Source organism: Nyctereutes procyonoides, unplaced genomic scaffold (genome assembly GCF_905146905.1).
Source record: "Nyctereutes procyonoides isolate TBG_1078 unplaced genomic scaffold, NYPRO_anot_genome, whole genome shotgun sequence".
Lineage (NCBI taxonomy): Eukaryota > Metazoa > Chordata > Mammalia > Carnivora > Canidae > Nyctereutes > Nyctereutes procyonoides.
The window spans coordinates 19,676,779-19,699,362 of record NW_026575160.1 but is presented as its reverse complement, the minus strand read 5'-3'; the positions used below and the strand labels follow the sequence as shown (position 1 = coordinate 19,699,362).

Genomic DNA, 22,584 nt, shown 5'->3' with positions numbered 1-22,584 from the left:
CAGTACCGGGCCGAACTCACTGGCTTGTCCTGTTTCCTTTTATGTGACAGTTAGGTGGAAAGGGACAAGAAGTAGGAGTACCCCTTCCCAGGCACACGTGGTGGATTTGGGAATGCCCAAAATCCAGAGAATTGCTTTGGATTCATTATCTGAGTGTGACTCACTCTTATCAGCTGTATTTAGGAAAGGCACCTAGTGTTTTCCTAGGCATTCTGGGGGGGAAAAAGTTCCAGCAAAGGTGGGCAGGGGGAATGATACAAAACAGCAGTAAGTCTGAGTCTTCCTTCAAAAAATGGCCCCATAAAAGACCATTTTTTAAGGTGAGGAATAGCCATGCTTTCCCTTCCAACTAAACAATGGAGCACTTGCATTTTTAATCTCAACTGCCCACCAGATTCCCTCAATTTCATGACAGTGGTCCAACTTCTCACCTTCCCCTTGAGTAGATGAACTGAAACTTTTTGATTCCTCCACTTTAAACTATATCCATCATCAGCTAACAGACAGGTTATTCTTGGATCACAGCTGATTCTGGCAAGATGCTGGGCCTCAGCAGATGAGGATAAATGAGAATACAATTATTCAGTTCTGCTTGCCGCAGCCACTACCCCCGCTGTCATCCTCAAAATTCCCACAGAAATGAGTTCATTCCACCTTCAAAACATTTCAGAGCTTAAAAGTTTAAATCAGGCCAAGTTGATTTTGTGGGGTTTTCAAGCTTTTACACTGTAATTATATACAGGACTTTGTGCCACCTATTTCCTCCCAACTGTAACATTTTACGTCTTTTTTAAGCATACGTTGAGGTTAGCTTTTTTTTTTTTGTACATGTTATGAAATAAGATATGAGCTTGTGCTCAGCTTTAGGTACCTTTCTGCCAAAAGGCTGGACCAACACAAACTAAATATGACTATTTTCTTTATCCAAAGTACAGTTTTGACTATTACATACCCTCTTAATGTACATACATAAAACTAGCTCACAACTAAAGCTCCCTGCAGGTCAACCGAAATCATAACGAGATTTTCCTTTCATATAATGTGATTAACAAATGTGAGCTAACTGAACTCCAAAAAGACTCAAAGGAAAAAAACAAAATAACTCATGCGGCACCAAGAAGTAAAATAACTCCACAATTGTTCTATTTTTTTTCTTGTTTTTTCATATCTTTAAGTGAATAGCCTGTCCCACTGGATTATAGGTATATACTCTAGAGACAGATGAAACTGAGAGCGAGTTCCAGCTCTCTCTATGAAAATATGAACTTCACAAGCTACGAGACTCTCTTAGCCTCGGTTTCCACCTCTGTAAAATGGGAGCAAAAGGTCTCAAAGGATTTTTGTGAAGGTTAAATGAAATAATGCAGGCTTAGGGAAGTGGCAGCAAGTAAAGCGTTTCATAAATGTTACTATCGATATTATCTGCCTGCTAAATATGGCCATGTTCCGACCTATGTATAAAAATGCCAACCAGCCTTACAGCAGTCCGAGGTGCTTTGAAATCTGTGGTCTCCAGTGGATCCCCTGGAAACTTCCAAGAACATACACAGATACAGAAGTGGCCAGTCCTCCATTCCTTCTCAATTTTATCAAGTCATTACAAATGTTTGGGAAGCACTGACGATGACAGCTTGGGTCCCATAATCCTACACCCCTGCAAGGTCAGGATAACATATCACTGAACCTTTCAGCTCCCGAAAGAACTCTGAAGCATCCTACAAATAACAAGTTGGGTGGCCGAAGTCATGACTTCGTGTGTTTAGAAAGGATTTCTGACTGTTCCCACTCAAATCAGATACTTCTAAATGTTAAAGATATAAATGAATCGACAGTCCTCCTCAACTTAATACCTTTCCGGCATAAATAATCATTCCTATGTGAATTCCAACTGATTCATCTTCTCTCTTCAGAGTCATTATTTCAGCTTCAAAATGGTAGGATTCTCACATCTATTTTATTATCAGTAAGGCTGTGCTTTCAGACAAAGGCACAATTTTACATCCTGAGGAGAATACTGAAAAGGGAGATTGCTCTGTGTAGAATTTTTCATAATGTTACTCGGGAACAGTTTGCAAATTGTGTATTTAAGCTTTCCAAGTAGTAAGATTGCTAAGGAGAAAAACAGTATTTTCACATGTGGGGCTCCAAGCACATTTAAATGTTACTCAGGAATTTCCCCTGAAATCTTAAGAGATTAAGATAAAATAATTCACTCATATTATACAGATAAGATCAACGAAGGGGGGAGGTTATCTCTCCCACCTCCACCCCCACCCTCTACACACTGTATTTGTAAATACACAACGGATACAAAATTTAAACACAAAGCTTCTTTTGAACAGGTCCTTTAAGGAAGGATCACTAATTAACATGGCAACTCATAAACAAAATCCAAAGAGCCCCCTCTCTGCTGTCCTATATTTAACCATCTCAGCACACGTACTGCATTTTTACTTCTGTTTCTGTCGATTCCCTTAGTCTTCAGAACCTGCTAATCATTTGATACAGGCATTCACCTTCACTCATTTATCATTTTGCAACATTGACCTCATCCCTTGTCATGAAAAGGTTTGGGTAGTTGAAACCCAGATGGCTTGGCTTTCTACCTAAATTGCGAAGAATCCCTTCGCCAGTTCCATGCAGCATATTGATCTGATAACTAGCAGTCATCTATCACTTTGGTGCTTTGCATCTGACTGCCTGAATGTTTCTCCAGCAGGGTTTTGTGATGTGTAGTTCTTAACTAAGTTTTGCCAATAGTGATTGGCATGTAAACACTCTCAAGCAAAAATGTTGCTCCTGGTGAGTCCCTATTTCATCTCAGAACTTCTTGTTCACATAACTTAATCTCCCCCATGTGGTTACTCATTAGATCTTATCAATAACTCTTAAAATAAATCGAAACAAATTATTTTTTTGAATCTATTGGCCACTGCCGGTGCTAACTAAGCAGCTGACAGCCAAGTGTCATTCTCTCTTAAGGATAGAATGTCTTTTTTGAGTCATGCTTCCAGATCAGAAATATAAAGGCTGTTTTTGAGATCTTAGGGCATAACAGGCAAAGAAATCCAAGATTACATCTTGTCCTCAGGTTTCTTCTTTGTGACTGTCACCTCTCTTTCCCCTTGTCACATATCTTATTCCTGGCCTTTATACCTAAATGTTATCTCATCATTTTCTCACTAAGGCAATAGAACCAAGGCAGAAAGTTTGATGGTAAGTATGATTTGATGGCAACAGCCATTCTGGGAACAGACAACAATAATTATCACCAGGACAGTGCTATACAACGTCCATCTAATTTTTTTTTTCTGTAAGGATGATGTCAAAAATAAGAATCCTAAGCCTGATGAAATAGAAAGTACCAAAGTTATAAAACTCAGCAGTTCAGCTGAATTCAATTCAATTTTGCAATGACTAAAAACGATTTTTAAGATCTGGTTATATTATTACATGTAATGGATTCACCTTGTCAAAGGAGCAATTGACTTCACATTACCTGATCCCCATACTTACCAAGCAGACACACATTATACAAGGATTGTCTGTGATAAATGGAATCTGGAGGACTTCACCTTCATTTTCACATTTTGCAACAGAACCTGAAGTAAAGGGGGAAAAATTCATTTACATTTTGCTTAATGGCATTATTGCAAACATTTAAATTTTTACACTAATCCTCTTTTGAAGCACCAAATTCAGAAATTCCTGATGAGTTTTAAATCACCAAACTCAACAAAAACAAATTCCCTGCCCCCCCCAAAATTATTTTAAGTGGCTTTATTTCATGTTTAAAAAAAAAAAAGACTGTCATATATAGATTTTCTGCTTTCAGATGGCTGAAGCACAAATCCAACTACTTCACTGAATCTTTAAAATACTCCTCCTTGATGAAGGTATTTCAACTAAACACATACCCCTATATGCAAAAAAAAAAAAAATTCAAAGTAGACATTAGGGATAAACAAAATTCAGGACTGCGTCAATGAATAGGCCTTTATATGAATCTGCCTCGGATTGTCTTTTGAGTTTCAATCACTTTTTGAAATAATCTTCTCCCCTCTTCTCTTAGAAATTGACTTAATATTTTCTTTTCTGCACCAGGTGTCAGTAAAGTATGTCCTTCAGAACAGCAGCTGAGGTCTTCACCTGCCTGAGAGCGTATCATGATAATATCCTGCTAGCATTACCCTTTTAAAATGTGACAGTTTCTTTAAATTCAAAGTCTGGAGAGCCAGTGCTTTAAAAAGCCCCCTAGCACGGAAGCTATATTGGAACCTTATAGAGTGAGAAAGAAGGATGTGTGGAAAACGGTGCGAATTTTTTCCTTGATACGCACAGGAGGAGAAGCGATCAAAAAAAAAAAAAAAAGGTCGAGGAAAACAACAGAAACGAAGACACTTCTCAAATCCCAACAGAATGTGTAGGATCACCAGGCTGATGTTCACAGCCTCTCGGTCCTCCATCCCGAACCTCCTCGCCGCCTCCCCCAGCTTAGGGCGGCGGGCTCCGCTCCATCCCCGTCGGCCCGCGGGTGCCCGGCGCCCAGGTGCCCGCTCCCCACCCTCCGGTCCCCGGGGCCAAGCCAGCGCCTCCTCTCCCAGGTACCAAGCCAGCGTCCCGGAGGGCCGGTCCCTCCCGCCCCCTCCCCTACCTGTCAAGAAGGAGGAAGCCAGAGACATGGGGACCCCCGAGCAATTGAGCAGCAGCAAGACGCAGCAGGTAATCCCGGGCGAGCGCCGGCAGGGACGCTCAGCCAGAGCCCTGACGCCGGAGAACCAGAGCATCGTCACCTGGAGGGAATCCCGGGCGCCGGCAGGTCCCGCGCCGCCGCCTCGGCTCCGCACCGCCGCTCGCAGTCAGAAAGGGCTCTCGGCCGGCGAGTCGGGAGACAGTCCGCGCAGGAGGGGGGCGGGCGCCCGGGAGCGGGGGGGGGGGGGGCGAAGGGCGAGGGGCGCCAGGGAGGAGGGGTCCTGCGGCCAGGCTCCTCCAATGCGGCTTTTTTTTGGGGGGGGGAGGGAGGGGGGGAGTTGCTCGCAGCGGTTCAGCGGTCCGCCGCCCTACGCCAGCTGGGGCCGGGAGGAGGGGATGTCGGAGCCGCCCGAGATAGGCCGAGGAGGCGCGCCGCGCCGCCGACCGCGCACCGCCGCCCGGGCTGCAGCTACTGCCCGGGGCGCTGCCGCTCCGCCGCCGCCGCCGCCGCCGCGTCCTCCCCCCCGCACCCCCACCCCCGCCGGGCCCGCCGGCTCCCCGCCCGCCCGCCCGGCCGCCCGGCGCGCGCGCTCGCTCCCGCGCCCGGCACAGGGGCGCACCGGCCGCGGCCCGGATCCCGCTGGGGGCGCCCGGGCGCAGGGAGCCGCGCGCACCGCCCTCCGCGCAGCCCCTCAAGGCGGCCGCCAGTGCCGAGGCGCGGATCCGGGCCGGGCGGGCGCGTCTGCTCCGCGGGGCGCGCTGCGCGCCTCCTCCCTTCCCCGGGGGGATCCCTCCCTCCCCTAAGCGGGGATGCACAGCCCCCCTGCGGCCGCTGCGCTGCCCCGACCCTTGGAGAAAGAGAATGGGGCGCAGGGGCGCCTCTGCACCCTGCTGTCTCCCAGGCGCCCCAGCTTTGGGAAGGAGCGACGGATGGGGCGCAGGAGGGGCCCAGCAACTTTTCCCTCCCCGCTTCGCTTCCCCCTCTGGCGGGGCCGCGACAGCGCCCTGGCCGGCTGAGCGGACCGAGGGCGAGGCGCCCGCGACATCAGTGTCCTGTGCTTGGGTGTCTGTGCGTCCCGACCCGGCAGGACAGAAGTGGAAACGACGTGCAAGGCCGATGGATAAAAGCACAGAGGCGGACGCGTTTCGCCTCCACCCCCCCCCCCCCAAAAAAAAAGGGAAACAGTCGCTCCGAGACTCCTCCCTTCCAGCCTCCGGCGCGCTGGGGCGGGGAGGTGATGTCTGACTAATCATTCATTCACCCGCGAAAGAGGGAGGGACCCGGGCGGGGGGGGGGGGGGGGGCTCGGTGGCCGTCGCAGCCCCGCTGCGCGCTCCTCGCCTCCGCGGCCCCCCGGGTCGGAGCCCCGGACCCCCCAGCTCCGAGACGGGCTGCAGCGGAGGAGACAGTTTTTTGGAGCCAGATTGTGACGGCGCGGGGTGGGGTTTAGAGGACCTTTGACAAGTGCTGGGGTCTGACGGCCAGGCGTCCTCGGGGTTCGCCGTGGGTTGCCGCCTCCCTGTCCCCGAGGATGCAAACCAGGTCCCGCGCGCCTATGCTCGGGGAGCCTCGGAACCGCAGTCCCTGAGGGGCCGAGCGCAGGACCAACCCCAGCAGGACGCACCTAACAGGCTCGCCCCAAAGCCGATTGCTCGCAGCCGGCCGCAGGAACTGTACCTTTGAAAATAAATTAGTCTGTTTGCTAACCCATTTAATGTAGTCCCACTTTAAACCCTCCACGCCTGGGGAGGGGGTGGCGGGGTGTTGTTTATTTATTTATTTATTTATTTTTCATGTTTTAATGCAGCATTTCCAACGTCCCCGCACACCAAGGAGCTGATAGGAGCACATTGCTCTGACATGGAAAGAATAAGGGAAGGGAAAGCTGTCATTAGCTTAGCACGCTCCATTTCCCTCTCAAAACAGATTTTTAGTGTAAAACTTAGAAGAAAGATTATGTGTGACTGTTTGGAGTCCCCCCCCCCCAGATGACTGTTTTAATGTATTTACTAACCATAAAGACAGATTGATCATAAAAAACAGAAACCCTCTCAATCCAATCTTACCTCCTAGTCCATTGTGACTGATTAAAAAATGAAAAAAAAAACTTTTATTACTACAGATAAATACAATTAGTTGAAACCACCATCTTCTCAATCTAGAAAGATTCTCTCTGGATCGGGTTTTTATTTTTATTTTTTTAATCTTTTATGTATTTATTAGAGACACAGAGAGATTGAGAGGCAGAAACACAGGCAGAGGGAGAAGCAGGCTCCATGCAGGGAGCCGGATGTGGGACTGGACCCTGGTCTCCAGGATCCCACCCTGCCCTGAAGGCAGGCACTAAACCGCTGAGCCACCCAGACTGCCCTGCATCAGGTTTTTAGATAAAGATGTTAATCACGACTTATCTAGGGGAAAACCAAATAATAGGGAGTCTCAGGGAGGCTAGGAGATGTTTCATTGCCCCAGACTTGAGCAGTACATTTGGGTAAGCACACATTATGAAAGTGGAGGAAATGTGAAGAGGATGCATAAGGTACTCTGATGTGCCTTCTTCCATGGCACCAGCCATGCATCCTCAAAGGTTTGTGTGACAAAATTCTTTATGATGGAATCTAGGTGTGTATGGCACTCCTCTAACCAGCGGCATGGTACTTAGGGGTGCATTGAAACTCTCCCTGTAGGAACAAATCCAAAAACCACCTGGAAAACATTTTCATCTGCCTGGAAGTTTACAAATGGGAAAGATGTACAGAAGCCTTTGGCAAACCTGTCTCCTCTTCCTGTTTGTTCTAATCAGCTACCACCAGTGATTTCCCTTGCTGTCTCTTCAGCAATTGGGGCCTACCTCTGTAAGAGCATATCCTTCTCCCCAAAGGGCTTATCAGAACGTGTTTGCCTGCTTTCACTGCTGCTGCCACCACCACTCCTTCAACTCATGGTCTATCAGCTGCAGGGTGGTCTCTATCCACCCAAAGCTGAGATATTCCAGAGTCAAAAAGAAAGAAGGAGGCCTCACTGAATGACACATCAATCTGCTTTCACAATTAAAACAAATGGTGGTACCATCCAAATCCCAAAACTCTCATGACTGAAACCAAAAGAACACAATGTGTGTTTGGCTCTGCTTATACCATTTTTAAAGGAGAAGGAGGTAACGGGGATCAAAGACCACTGTTTAACTCAGGGCCCATTCCATTTTCAGACAAAGTGCTCTCTCATCCTCTTTAAAATAAAATGCATAACCTAATCCAACTAAAAGGAAATCAGGCCTGTGGTAGTTGAAATTCTCATCTCCTTCCAAAACTGTGATACTAAATTTGCAGTGAAAAATGCAACCAAATATATAATTTAGCAAAAGAGATTACATCAACCCAGCTTCTCCTAAAAATAGAAATAAATAGATCCATCAAAAAGGCAGCAGGGTAAAGGAATTGTGATACCAACCACTAGGGAGGGCCAAAAGTATTTCATAAGTGCGTGAGGGTTTTGCTTTATAAAAGACATCAGGCTAGGCATTTTAGACTTGATAAGGATAAGCAGTGGTGCTACTAAGGAGGTTACCATCTAGTAGAGGAGATAAAGCATGTTTGTTAATGAATGCAATATAAGGTAGGAATGAATGGGGTAGTTTCCCCTTATCTGCAGGAAATAAGGTCCAAGACTCTCAGTGGGTGCCTGAAACCACAGATAGTACTAAACCCTATTATATACTATGTTTTTTTTTTCCTTCAGGTACCTATGATAAAGTTTAATTTACATTAGGCACACTAAGAGATTAACAATAACTATAGAACAATCATTACAATATACGGCCATAAAAATATGTGAATGTGCTCTCTCCCTCTCTTACAATATATTTTATCCTATTGTGCTCACCCTTCTTGTGATGATGATGTGGGATGATAAAACACCTATGTGATGAGACAAGGGAGGTGAATGACTTAGGCATCCTGAGGTAAATTAGGTGGCTATTGACTGTCTGATGATTCGTCCAAAGGAGGATCATTTGCTTCCAGGCCTCAGTTGATCACTGGCAACTACACCTGTGGAAAGCGAATCTAAGGATAAAGGAGCATTCCTGGGTAAAAGGAGGAGATAACAGGCCCTGCTATGGAAGTTTAAAGAAGAGATTAAGCTTCCTGGAGGAGGTGGCTCAGGAGCTGAGCCTTGCCAAAGGGAGAGCTTTGTGGGTGAAGGGCTATCTGGCAAAAGCAGAGAGTAATAGCCAGGAGACATGCAGTTTATAAAGAGAATGGGGAGTAGTCACTCAGTTCGCTCTCTCTGTTGGCTGAGCAGAAGCCGGATATTAGGTTAATGCCTTGCTCATTTTGTTCTAGGTTTTATGAGCTCTCCTATAAGCCTTTAAATTAGTCTCATTTGGAGTAAACATCAACAGAGCAGAGGAAATCACCATTGCCTCAGAACTATTTTTTGAGATTATCTATCAACCCAGAGAAAAACTGTTCAATACTACCTACCATGGGACACTTGGGCGGCTCAGCGGTTTAGGGGCTCCCCTCAGCTCGGGTCGTGATCCTGGAGTCCCGGGATCGAGTCCCACATTGGGCTCCCTGCATGGGGCCTGCTTCTCCCTCTGCCTGTGTCCCTGCCTCTCTCTCTGTGTCTCTCATGAATAAATAAATAAAATCTTAAAAAAAAAAATACTACCTACCTAACAGTGTATACCACCAGTATGCTAGTTAACATGTATGGAGACTGGCAGGGACTCTTGGCTGTGCCCCAGTACCCATTCCTCCTCGACACAGAACCCCTAATTTGTGCAGTGCATATATGGCTTATTAGCAATAAACACCACTTTCCTCAGCCTCTCTGATAGGTAGTGACCCCATGACCAACTTCTGGCCAATAGGATAGGATGGAGAATGTCTAGAAAGGAGGGCATACTCTCCTTCTTCCCTTCCTTCTTCCTGATGGCTGCACTATAAGTATAAATAATGTTTCTGAAACTCTGACAACCACCTTGTCCCATAAAAAGTGCTTTAATGAAAAACAAAAACAAAAAAAAAAGTTTAAGGACATGGAAGAGCAAGAAAGAAGAGAAAAGATTAAACTCTAAGAGAAGTGCAAAATGAGCCCTGGACTGACTACCTCAAACTTTCCTGCATATGAGAAGAAACGCAGTATCTCTTTCCAGTCCTTGTTAGTTTTATTTTTCCTTGCCATTCTCAACTAAACATAAAATCTTCTGAAAAACTTACAACTAAAGACAAAGAATAAGTGCCCAATAAAAAGCTAAATGTATTAAATAGTCTGATATTTAAAGATTAAAGCACTTTCAGAGCCAAAGAACAGGTCCAGGATTTCAATCAGCTATAGTGCCTGTTTACTTAGGTCTAGTGAGTTTTAGGAAATTCAGGGTAACTTATTGTTTCTTTAAAAAAAAAAAAGAGTCTTTTAAATATTTGTATTCACAGTAGCCCAAAGGTAGAAACACCTCAAGTGTTCATCAGCGGATGAATGGATAAACAAAATGTACTAGATACATAAAATAGAATATATTCAGCCTTAAAAAGGAAGGAAATTCTGACCTATGCCACAACATGGATGGAACTCAAGGACCCTATGCTAAGTGAAATAAGCCAGTCACAAAAGACAATTACTCCATAGTTCCACTTAAAGAACTACCTAGAGTAGTCAAATTTATGGAGAAACAAAGTATAGAGTGCTAATTGCCAGCAGCTGAGGGCAGAGGGAAATGGGAGTTCTTTAATGGGTAGAGTTTTAGTTTTGTGAGATGGGAAGAGTTCTAGAAATTAGTTACACGATGATGTGATTATACGTAACACTACCAAACTGTCCACTTAAAAATGGTTAAGATGGTAAATTTTATGCTATGTCTATTTCACCACAATTAAAATAGTTAAGCTAATTTTTAAAAATAGCTTGTATATTTTCTTCTTCTTCTTTACCAAATTGTCATAATTGATGGCCCAAAAAGTAGGAAATATAGATTATCAAAGAAAGAAAATGTAGTACTATTATAGCCTTATTAAAGTGACTGGCTTTGTGCTAAGCAGTTTACTTAATGAGCTTGAGGCAGGTATTATCATTAGCCACATTTTATGTTTGAGTGACATTAAGCACAAAAGATAAAGTGAATTGTTCAAGACAATAACAGCAGAAAGTTGGTTGAGCTAGAATTAGGATCCAAGTGGACTGACTCTGGAGCCCATGCTCTTACTAATTTATTGTGGATGTTTTTGTCACTAATTATTCTTTAGCTACATCATTTTAAATAATTGCATAATATTCTATTTTATGAAGGTACCGTAATTCCCTTAAATCATCTTCCACCTAAGTTGTTTCCAGTTTTTTACTATAAGAGATGCTTGAGTGAATATCTTTTGCTATTCATATTTATTTCCTTGTAGATAAATCCATTAATTGGCAGAACAGAGGCATATGCATTAAGGCTTTTGAACGATATTTCTAAACATTCTTAATCAGAGATTATTTTCCCCTTTGGTCTTAGAAATTTTATGTGCCAGACTGATATACTTGCAAGTCGCCAGGAGCTCTAAGCTATTTCTCAGAGTTATCCTAATAGATGTTTGTAGATGCAGAGGATATACAATTAATTTAGGGCTTGTTAAAAATAAAACACATCCCATTGACTTTCTAGACTTCATTGATTGCATGGTGTAAATATTTATTTAAGGAAATCTTAAAACAAATAATAGTGACTTACTTGACCACTATTAGCTTCAAGGCATAATATCAAGTGCCTGTGAGCTGCAAGATAACAATCATTCCTCCCAGTTTTCCCCTCAATCTCTTCCTAAAACCATCCTCTTTCAACTTGAATTCATAGTAGCTTTTCCCTCCCCATGCCATACTTTCCAGGACCTCCCATCACAAAGACAGTAATCATATTAATGGACAATCTCAGCATCTCTCAGAAAGCAGCAAAATAAAAATTTCAGTGCTCAAGTTTTAATACATCAGAACTGTCCCACTAACTTGAGCCTAATTTACAGTAGTTTGCTACCCATGAGATTAGTTAGTGGTCATTACGGAATGAAGAAAACTAATTTCACTAATGTGGGAAGCATTCAAAGAGAATTCTTTGAAACTAATCCAATGACTTAATATCTAGTCCTAGTCCTGCCAGTTGACATTCTAATGATTTGAGGCAAATTAATTAACTTTGTAAGGCTCAGTGTCTCCATCTCATAAGAGGGTGAAATAGCATAACTTCTGCTTGCTTGTCAAGATTGGATGTGAAATCATTTCATAGAGTGCTACATTAAAAAACCGGGACTGAAAACTAGAGATTTGGGATAAGAAAAGAACCTCAGAAAGCAACTAATTCTACTCCATTATACAAACTCTTCAACTGAGGTTCAAATAAATTAACTTGCCCAAGGCTGTGGGAGACATGAATTTTTTCCAGAAGAGCAAGGACCTTCTTTGGGAAACATTCTTCAAAATATATGGTTTTACTGAGGTCTGCCTCAGTAAAAAAAAAAAAAATCCTTTTTACCCACCACCACCCCCAAACACTTCTTGCAAACGGGGAGATCATGTGGCTCAAGCTGGGCCAATTATAACTACTTATCCCTCTGACCACATTCATTGGCCCAGCACTGAAAACGTGCCCCCAGCACTTCTGGATTTTTCAAACATAAGCTCAGAGGAAAGTACGTTTTGCTCTCTGCTTAAAATCTGCCACATAGTTGCCCTGAATAAATGTTGGCCAACATAAATATTATTGACAATAATAATCACAAAGTTAATACACTAATATCTAAGTACTATTAGCACCTACTATCATTGATAACTCAATCTTAAACACTAAAGCTAAAGGGAGGTAACTTGGGGCATTAGAGTAAGATCTGCAGGGGAGGAAAGAGACTGGTCTTGCCAGACCCCTCAGATCCAGGACAGGGATACCAGGAGCCTGTTTCCCCACTCTGGAGTCTACCTTTACCTTCACAATCCATGTCAGTCCTTGCATAGCTCACAGGTGATCTTAAGGCTGTCCAAGGCAGTCAGTCACTCCACATTTATTGAAAAACTACTGTGGGGGATCCCTGGGTGGCTCAGCGGTTTGACGCCTGCCTTTGGCCCAGGACGTGATCCTGGAGTCCTGGGATCGAGTCCCGCATCAGGCTCCTTGCATGGAGCCTGCTTCTCCCCTCTGCCTGTGTATCTGCCTCTCTCTCTCTCTCTCTCTCTCTCTCTCTCTGTCTCTCTTTCTCTTTCTCTCTCTCTGTGTCTCTCATGAATAAATGAATAAAATCTTAAAAAAAAAACTACTGTGTGCATAGCAGGTGCTCTGTTCCCATTGAAGTTACCACATTTCATTTTCTTCTCGTTAAAGTTGCCATAATTTCCACTACCCTAATTTGAGATATTACACTCTCTAGAATATAGAGAATATAATATATATAAGGCAGTCATTTATATTTAGCTATTTAAATGTATATATCTTATTTGTGTAAATGGGAGGGAGTAGGGGAGAACCCAATACCTTTACTGAATATTTTAATTGATGTGGGGGAAGAAATCAATTCCAAACAGAGGATCTAGTTCCACTGTATTTCTCATCCCCAGTGAGGTTCAGGATGGAAATAATTGCTGGGCATTAGCTATTGTCACACTAACAGATGCCATTTAGTGGACCCCAGACAAAACAAACAAGTAAATGGCAGTCTATTTATGGGTCACTTTATTCTTTACTGCTATAAATAGCTTGTCCTTTGGGCATCATAATAGGTCTTTGCTCTGTATCATGTGTGAACGTGTTACTTTTCGCTACTTAACATCTGGACACTCTGATAAGCATAAGTATATATGAACATCCAGATCAGAGTGATGAAAAAGGTGCTTCCTCATTTTAAATCACTAGGTCTACTGCTCTACTCCACATAATGAATTCCCTAGATGGCAGAAGAGTCAGTTTGAAAAACCTGAAAAAGTGATAAGCGTAATTTTAACAAATTTTTCTTACATTAATATGATTATTACTCTCCCCTAGAGTTTGAAAAATAATTTCATGATGCCTCTATTACTCCTTGAAGGCCTTCAGGTTTATCTAGCAATGGACAGTTAATAAGCCAGCCTAAGTGAAGGAATAAATTTTCTGGTACATTCAGTGTTCTAGGTTATAAAATATTATACACACGGTATACTGATTCTCAAAGCATTAGGAAACAATAAAATACAATTAATAGGCCACAAATTAGATTTTTATTTTCATGATTCAAAGGCACTTCAAGATCTTCAAATTCCTTGAAACTCAAAGTGTGATTGTTGAACCAGCAGCATCTGCATTTCTTGGGGGCTTGTTAAAAATACAGAATCTTGGGCAGCCCTGGTGGTTCAGTAGTTTAGTACCACCTTCGGTCCAGGATGTGATCCTGGAGTCCTGGAATCGAGTCCCACTTAGGGCTCCCTGCATGAAGCCTGCTTCTCCCTCTGCCTGTGTCTCTGCCTCTCTGTGTGTGTGTGTGTCTCTCATGAGTAAATAAATAAAATCTTAAATAAAAATTAAAATACAGAATCTCAGACCCCATCCCAGAGTCACTGGATCAGAATCTACCTTTCAACAAGGTCCGCAGGTGAATGGTATGTACATTAAAGCTTGAGAAGCACTGTTAGTACCACAGGATGGTTGATTTAAACATGACCTTTGTAGCATAAGTGTGCGCAAATGTCGAGTAATCGATAGGGTTTGGATTGGTAAGAACTAGACAGGGCACTTAATTTTGTAGTTCATCTACAACATTAATTCATTTAGTTTGGCTTGAATGAATAGGAATAGCTTCATCTACAAACAGACAAAGATTTGCGCCCTGGAAATAAAGACCTAACTCGCTTTTGTATAAGTGAACATTTCTGCCATAGCATCTATATTTGAGGAGCCCAGATTTTCAGAAGAAGAACCCAAAGTAAAGCAGCATTCCTGATGTGCAAACAGAAGCTCTTGTGCCTATTGATCCTCCTCGGTCAACTCAGTTGCGTAGGCTTTTAATTAATGCTTGGGAAAGGTGTAAAAATAGTTTATTGGATACTGTGTTATGTGATACATGTGGCCTCTGGAATGTGAGTGGCACAGGTTCTGAACAATTGTGTATTAGACTCCCTAACCTACTTCGAAATGGGCATCATCATGCAGCGGCTATCTTCTAGGGGGATAAAATGCAACAGCACGTCCCAAGCTGCTAACCCAGTGCCTGGCCCGCGGGGTGTGACATTTCTACATTTCTGCGTGTGGGGTTTTGTCATATTTTATTTCGCACTGACCTCCTTTTAGAAATAACGTTTTGGGGACGCCTGAGTGGCTCAGGGGTTGAGCGCCTGCCTTCGGCCCAGGGCGTGACTCCGGGGTCCTGGGATCGAGTCCCACATGAGCTCCCTGCGTGCAGCCTGCTTCTCCCTCTGCCTGTGTCTCTGCCTCTAATGAATGGATAAATAATTTTATTTATTTATTTTTAAATAACGTTTTGAAATGTGTTTCAGAACTGTTGTGTCTAGGGCAGAAGCCTTGAAAGGCCGCAGGAGGGACGAGCGGAGGAGCGGAGCGCAGGCCTGTAGGTGGCAGCACCGAGCCCCGCGCGGCGGTCAAGTCCCGCCGCCCGCAGGGACGCGCAGAGGTTGCTCCCACGCGCGGAGAAACTGTCCTTCCCGCTACCTGCCGCGGTTTCCTTTTCGCCTCCCTTCCCTTCTCTGCAGGTGTCTACGTTTGATTGGCTTCTCTATTCTGAACTTAGAAAACTGGTCTCTTTGCCCTCTCTCCCATCAGTTCCTTTTGGCTCCCATCCAAAGAGCTGCGTCTTCCTCCTCCCGGCCACCCTGGGGCACCCCTGCTCCCATCCCCACACGCTTTTTGGCAAACCACATACAATAAATTGCAAGCCATCTGTAATAAAAAAGCACACTAGGTACCTGTAACTCACTCGATCCCTAAAACCCTGGTGGGGAGATAGGGGGTATTGTCTGTCGGTGGCCTGCTCAAAGTCGGACTGTAGACCAGGGTTCAAACACAGGCGTCCTGGTTCTGGAATGGGTGTCTTTCTTTAACGCCACACTGAGCTGCCTCTTAAGGAAAGATTGTAAAAGCATTTTAAAAGCCTGTATCAGGGAAATCAGGTAACTGCAAATTGAAGAGATCTGAAAAAGGAAGTAAGTCTCCACTCTTCTGGAGAATTCCCCAAATGCAGGTAATAACTCTTCTGGCCCACAAACAGTCAAGGTAATGGGCTCAGCCATGGCTTAATCTGGGCTTTCACCAAGGCAGCAGGGAGAGTGGCAAGAAAACAAGCGAGTCCCATTCAGTGCGTTTGGAAGAGCAAGAGGAGTTTCCTTTTCCCAGGTCCTGAGTAAAGCTACGCCCAGTCGGATGAATGTCAAGTCCTGACCCATAGGGTTGACTCTGTGTCTTCAATCCCATCACACTGCTGGGGGTAGGGGGTGGGGGTGGGGGGAACCACTTCTCCTACTTTCCCCAGGCAGAACTAAAAGAGAGGTAGAGGGGTGCCTGGGTGGCTCAGTGGTTGAGCGTTTACCTCTGGCTCAGGTCATGATCCCCGAGTCCTGGGATCGAGTCCCCACATCAGGCTACCCGCAGGGATCCTGCTTCTCCCTCTGCCTATGTCTCTGCCTCTCTCTGTGTGTGTGTCTCAGGAATAAACAAATAAAATCTTTAAAAATAAATAAATAAATAATAAATAAATAAAATCAAACAGAGGTAGAGTGGAGTTCGATACTTTCTTTTTTGGTCTTTGGAATCCAACAGGCCAGGGTTCAAATTTGTATTTCTGTACTTACTTGAGGATATGTAACTTCACGGATGGTAAACCCATTTCCTGGTCTGCAAATGGATCTCTTGGTAGCACCTGCCTTGGAATAACACAGGATAATCCAGGCAGAGCCGTTCATACGGTGCCCAGATGCAGGGAGAGCTTCACCTGGGGTTTTTGCAGCAACACTTTCAAGGGCTTCCATTTCCAGCTTCTATGTGGTCCAATCAGGGACTACACTCCCCTGCCTCCTGCCAGATGAGTCGCTCTGATGTAGAGCAGCATGCTGTAATTCCTTTGCTCACAGACCTGCCCCAGCTTCCACGGCTTGGAAAAGAACATTGAAACTCTTCACCCTGACTACGAGTGTTTGCTACATGTCCCTCTCCCGTTACCGGTACAATCAGTGTCCTTCATAAAGGTTGGGCTGCAGCCAAACTAAAACATGTGCCACACCCACGCCTGTCCTCATGGTTTTCCTTTTCTGTCACTTTACTTTCGCTGTTTCCTCTGCCTAGCCCTTTAAGTCCTGTCCTGCCCAATACCATAGCCACTGGCCACCTGTGGCTGTCTAAATTAATTAAAATTAAATTTAAAATTCTCTCCTCAGTCACACTGGCCACATTGCCAGTGCTCAATAGCCACACATTGTAGACAGCGCAGATGATAGCACATTTCCATCACTGCAGAAAGTTTAATGAGACCTTGCTGGCCTAGAGCGTGAGTCTAAATCCTAACCATCCTTAGGGACCAGCCCAAATGTCACTGATGCCACAAAGCCACTTCTGTGCCTCCCCAGCTGCAAGTTATCTTACCCAAAGCAGCAGAAATTCTGCTGGCCATGACTCACCCAGCTGACTGGTGACCACTGAGACAGCCAATGTCCCAGGCCACATGTCACTTTCAACTAAAGCAGCACTTTGGTTTCTGAGCTGCATGTGGTAGATGGGTGGACATGGAGGCTGGAAGAACCAAGGGATGGAAAATTTAATCTTGGTTTTACAGAAGTTTGGAGCACCTACTATATCCCAGGCAGTCTTAAGTAGTTTACATACACTGTCTTATTCGATGCTTTCAACTCTATAAAGTAGATATCATTACCCTTATCTTACATTTGAGAAAACTAAGAACATTGTGGTTAAGAAACCTGCCCAAGATGTGGTATGCTTGGTATGCTAACATACCAAGAAATAATCAGACCAAATGCAGAATCCAGATCTTTGTGATTCGAAGTTGGGGCTCGCTCCACACACATGCAGCCTGTTGTGAGGTTGTCTTCATTGCTTTCAAGCTAATGAAATGACTTCGGGAAGAGCTGGAGAAGAGGAGGGAAAGAGGGAAAATATGAAAAGAATCATGCATAGAACTGCCCAACACATTCATGTAAATGTGTTACCTTATTCTCATCTTGCTTCTTAATTCTCTAAAGTCCCAAAAGAGGAAGATTAAGTCAGTGTGTGTGTGTGTGTGTGTGTGTGTGTGTGTGGTCTTAGTACAGGTATGGAGGGTACAGGAAAAGAAGTTAAGAGAACACAAAACAATGAAATGACAAAACAAAAAAAGCGTTCAATATCTCTTCGTCAATGTCTGAAAATATTTTACAGTATTAGGTAGAACCATAGGAAACTGCTATATTTGTAAGTAACGATGGTTACATACTAGCACTTTCCTATGGTTCACCCTAATAATTTTTTATCAATTATAAATGAGTTGGTTAGTTTAATTTTACTCTCAATTTTTATCAATTAGAAACATTGGCTCGTTGGGGGTCCTAGCCCTGAATTTAGCTCAATCCAAGTATGAATGCTTTAAAATCCCTATCAGACACATCTGGGGCACAGAAGTGGTTCCCTCTGCCTGCAACCCTCCGGAACTTGGAAACAGGGAAACCAGGCTACTTTCTGAGCCTTCAACTCCCTGGAAGCCATAAATCATCTAACTGGAGATAGAAAGTCCTCTGGAGGAGACTGAGAGGCTGCCCCAGGTAGCTACTTGAAGAGGGCATTAACATATCTAAGGAAAGAATGTGGATCTCAAAAGGAGAAAAGTGGGGGCAGGGCTTGGAAAAGGAGGACAGAAGCTGGTCCTGGCTTCCAGGCTCGAAGTGCTATCTGGCCTGGTGGAGACAGATGAACAACGCCATTAAGATAAGCCAACTCATCTCCCCTGCGACTCTGGCTTTCCTTGGGGTTTATTCTGCAGGGGAAGGAATTCCTTGGCCTCTGGTATCCATACCTAAAAATGTGTTAGTGTTTTTAAGGTTGCAGAGAAACAAGGCAGTTCCATACCCCAGTCATGCATGCCCCAGTCTGTCCCAGTCTCCTTCCTTGAACCATATCTGAATCACAATGGTCAAAATGAAAGTTGGTCCTACTTGTGTAGGAACCTGGTAGAGATCCAGAGAGAAAGTTAAATTCCCAGAATATTTATGTTAAGGGGAAAAACCTATGATTCCAAATGTGTTTGGCTAAATTCTTATGTCTTTACCAGAGGCTAGTACCTTGTGACATTTCACTCCCTATTAAACTGATACCCATAGTTTAATGGACATATTTAAGCTATCATCACAAGCCAAACTACCTTGAAATGTTAACAGCCCCGATCAAAGACAAAAATAGGAGTGAGGAAAGTCTACCCTTGTAAATGTGAATGGTCACATGTCCTCCTATACAAATGGGTTACTTCTGACCCACAAAAAGCAGCTCACTTTAAGATATAAGTGTACATAGAATTTTTAAAATAGTGTATGATATTTATTTTAGCTATCTTTACAAAAAGTCTTTGAAGTCTTATAAGAAAGATCTCCTGAGGTTCAAATCGGTTTGTTTAGTGATAAATTGTCCTTGAAATGTGGAACTAATGTTTCTGCTTATTTCATTTAATATTTTTAAAAGCTTTGTGGCCAAATCATCTCATCTTTGGAACTTTCTAAAAGTCTAGAAATAACTTAGAATTTAAGCAACGCATTTCTATTACATTTTTCTTTATTTCAACTGTGATGTTTGTGATTTGGTTTTTAAAAATACTCATGGGGGTGCCTAGAAGCAGCCTCAATCAACCAACCCATATTCCCTCGCCAAAGAACAGGTCATTTAAAATATTTGAGAGGTCAAGATGGACCTGTAGTGAAAATACACAAAAAGCTTCTCTTTGTTTTTCAGGAAAATGTGAATAAAGGGGCCAGCAGCTTGTGTTTTTTTATAATGCCCGACTCCAAAAAATTCAAAACGCAAGCAAATGTTTAAAGTTTGGTTAATATTCAAAAATAACCTCTGAACAATATGGTCCTCCTTTGAAAGATGAATAAAAATCCCATAGAAAGGAGCTGACCGGGATCCCTGGGTGGCGCAGCAGTTTGGCGCCTGCCTTTGGCCCAGGGCGCGATCCTGGAGACCCAGGATCGAATCCCACATCGGGCTCCCAGTGCATGGAGCCTGCTTCTCCCTCTGCCTGTGTCTCTGCCTCCCTCTCTCTCTTTCTCTCTCTCTCTCTCTGTGACTATCATAAATAAATAAAAATTTAAAAAAAATTAAAAAAAAAAAGAAAGAAAGAAAGAAAGGAGCTGACCTGGCCAGCAAGGGCTTGGTGGATTCCAGCTGGCATCTTCAGCATTAGCTAGAGTTACCTGATGGCATCTGGAGGCCTGGGGTCCTGCCTCTAACCTGGACCATGATCTCAGTCCCTACTCTTTTTCTTCAGATCATCTCTCAGGCTTGGCCTGTATCTGCAGACCATTGAGCAGAGATTACTGCTGATGGTCAGCCCATGGGTGATAGTGAAGATGGACCAGAAATGACCTGCTCTCTTTTAGAAGCAGCAATCCCTGGTTCCCTTGCCCCAGGGCACTTCCAGCCTCAGCATTTAGTGCCGTCTTCACTGAAGATTGGAATCTATTTAAGGGGTAGGAGCAATAATTTAGTTATCTTTTCATCTCCCTGCTCTGAAACTGAGGTTGTCATAAACCAGGACAAAACAAAGGTGGATTGGCGCTCCCGTGTGGCACAGACTGTTGAGTGTCTGACTCTTGGTTTCTGCTCAAGTCATGAGATGGTGGCCAGCTCCACACTGGGCTCTGTGCAGAGTCTGCTTAGGATTCTCTCTCCCTCTGTTCCTGTGTGTCTTCTCTCTCTCTCTCTCTCTCTCAAATAAACTAATAAATCTTTTTTTAAAAGTGGATTATTTTGAAACTTGAATACCAGTGCACCTCAGGCAGAATGGACACCCTTAACTCTTCTAGCCTCATGGCAATTTAAATAGATATTAGTGTGGATACAGTTCCCTAAACCAACCTGCTAAGGTTTGTTTTCATTGGATGCAAAAAAGATGTACGGTTGTAGAAAATGAGTGAGGCCATTATCATATTCACGCAAGCTGTGCTTAGAAGGGCCCCACACTTGGTTTAATGATCTGCTGTCAAGGTCTTAGAATTCTTAATAATTTTGAACAAGGGGCCACTTGCATTTTTATTTCTCATTAGGTCCTGCAAACTATGAGAGTCCACTTGGTTCTTGGGGGCCTTCTGAATCACAAACAGAAGACCTGGATCTTATTCCTACATGCTTTGACTTCAATTGGCTTTTCACTCAAGGCTTTTATCATCAGCGTATTCTCCAACTAAGTACGGGCAGCACTGTGCTCTTAAACAAAACTATCGATGATGCTGTAAATGCACATAGTCATCTTCATTAATATAAAATAGCAGCAAACAGCCAAGTAAGTTGTTTCTGTGATCTGCCAATTCAACCTCATATTTGAGGGTCTACTGTATGGCAGGTACTGTGTTTGGCACTGGGGGTAGCAATATATAAGCAATCACGGCCTTTGCTTTCAATGGGCTTCTATTTTAGTCAGGAGAAATAGATAATAAACATAAATGGATAAGTCAACTGCACATTGGAAGATGATCGACTGCAGAAAAATAAAGCAGAAAAAAAGGCAGTGAAGGTGTTTTAAATAGGATGGTTAAGGAAGAACTCAACAAGATGATGTCATGTGAGCCAAGTTTTGAAGGAAATAAAGGCATAGGTTGTGCACTTAACAGGCTGAGAAACAGAAGGTACAAAGACTCTAGGGCAGGTACTCACTGTTGGAGGAAGAGCAAGAGAAAGGAGGGAGTGAGAGAGGAGGAAACAATAAAGGCATAGAGATGATGGAAGCCTGATTTTGTGTGGATGTGTAGACTGCTGCAAAAAACTTTACTTTGAGCAGGAAAGAAAGTGATGGTGGGGTTTAGAACCTGGAAGTGACAGGATGGGATGAAACCTGACTTTTCCAGCTGTTGTGTGGAGGGGCAAAAAGGCAAGTAGGGTGAAACCAGGAGACCAGATAGGAGAGTATGGAAGCCATGCAAATAGAGGTACTCAGGGTCTGGACCAGATGATTGGCAGCAGAGGTGATGAGTTGTAGCTGAATTTGAAATTTACTTGGAAGGTAGAGCTGATGAGACTTCCCTGAAGGGAAACCATGAATAGTAGCAACCACCATGATAAAAATACTAACAAGATCTTAAACCATATCCTTCAACCAGCCTAACTTCTGGCCAACTTGGCTTCCAGTGTTAACTCGGTCCATCTTCATTGTAACCCTGGATGGGAATTATTATCTGCATTTTGCAGATGAGCAAATAGGACTCAGAGGGCTTATGTAACTAGTAAGTAGAGTAGACACTGATCTCTGTAAATCGAAAAGATTGCCAGCACACTATGCTGGGTAGATCCTGGACTACAGAGTCAGCTCCAGAAATAAATAAATAAATAAATAATCAAACAAACAAGCAAACAAAAGAGAGCAAGCAAGTTCTTTTTTAGACTCTGAACGTTCTTCTCTGTCTACTGGCTGAAAGGGTTGCTAATGGTGAGTTAGCACTGGGGTACCATAATGAACTTTGTGCTGGGAAAATGAGACATCTCCTACCAGGCACTAATTTAAGAGAAATGAGTTCATTCCGTTCTTTGAAGAACTTTAACAACCATGGGATTATGCCAGTAGGGTAGAACCTGAGCCAAAGAGATACTCACTAAGGTGGCTTCATACCAGCCACTTTCACAAAAAGCCCAGAGCTGCCCCTGGGGTTGTGAGGAATGGGAGGCGTGAACTACATAAATGGCTTTAGAGTTGATGG

General features: G+C 43.8%; 1 protein-coding gene and 1 long non-coding RNA gene across 3 annotated transcripts in view; both read right to left on the bottom strand.

The window, feature by feature from the left end:
* BMPER (BMP binding endothelial regulator) overlaps positions 1-4,918 on the bottom strand; it is a 247,932-nt gene extending 243,014 nt beyond the window's left edge. Inside the window, exons 1-2 of the mRNA XM_055314875.1 lie at positions 4,655-4,918; positions 3,517-3,602 (exon numbers count right to left, since the gene is read on the bottom strand). Of these exons, the coding sequence (XP_055170850.1) occupies positions 3,517-3,602; positions 4,655-4,787 (219 nt within the window). The 5' untranslated portion in view covers positions 4,788-4,918. The remainder of the gene's footprint in view (positions 1-3,516; positions 3,603-4,654) is intronic.
* An 11,504-nt stretch (positions 4,919-16,422) lies between these two features.
* Positions 16,423-22,584, bottom strand: part of LOC129502901 (uncharacterized) — a 39,265-nt gene continuing 33,103 nt past the window's right edge. For both annotated transcript variants that reach the window (XR_008663070.1, XR_008663069.1), the window contains one exon: positions 16,423-17,778. This is a non-coding gene — a long non-coding RNA (uncharacterized LOC129502901). The remainder of the gene's footprint in view (positions 17,779-22,584) is intronic.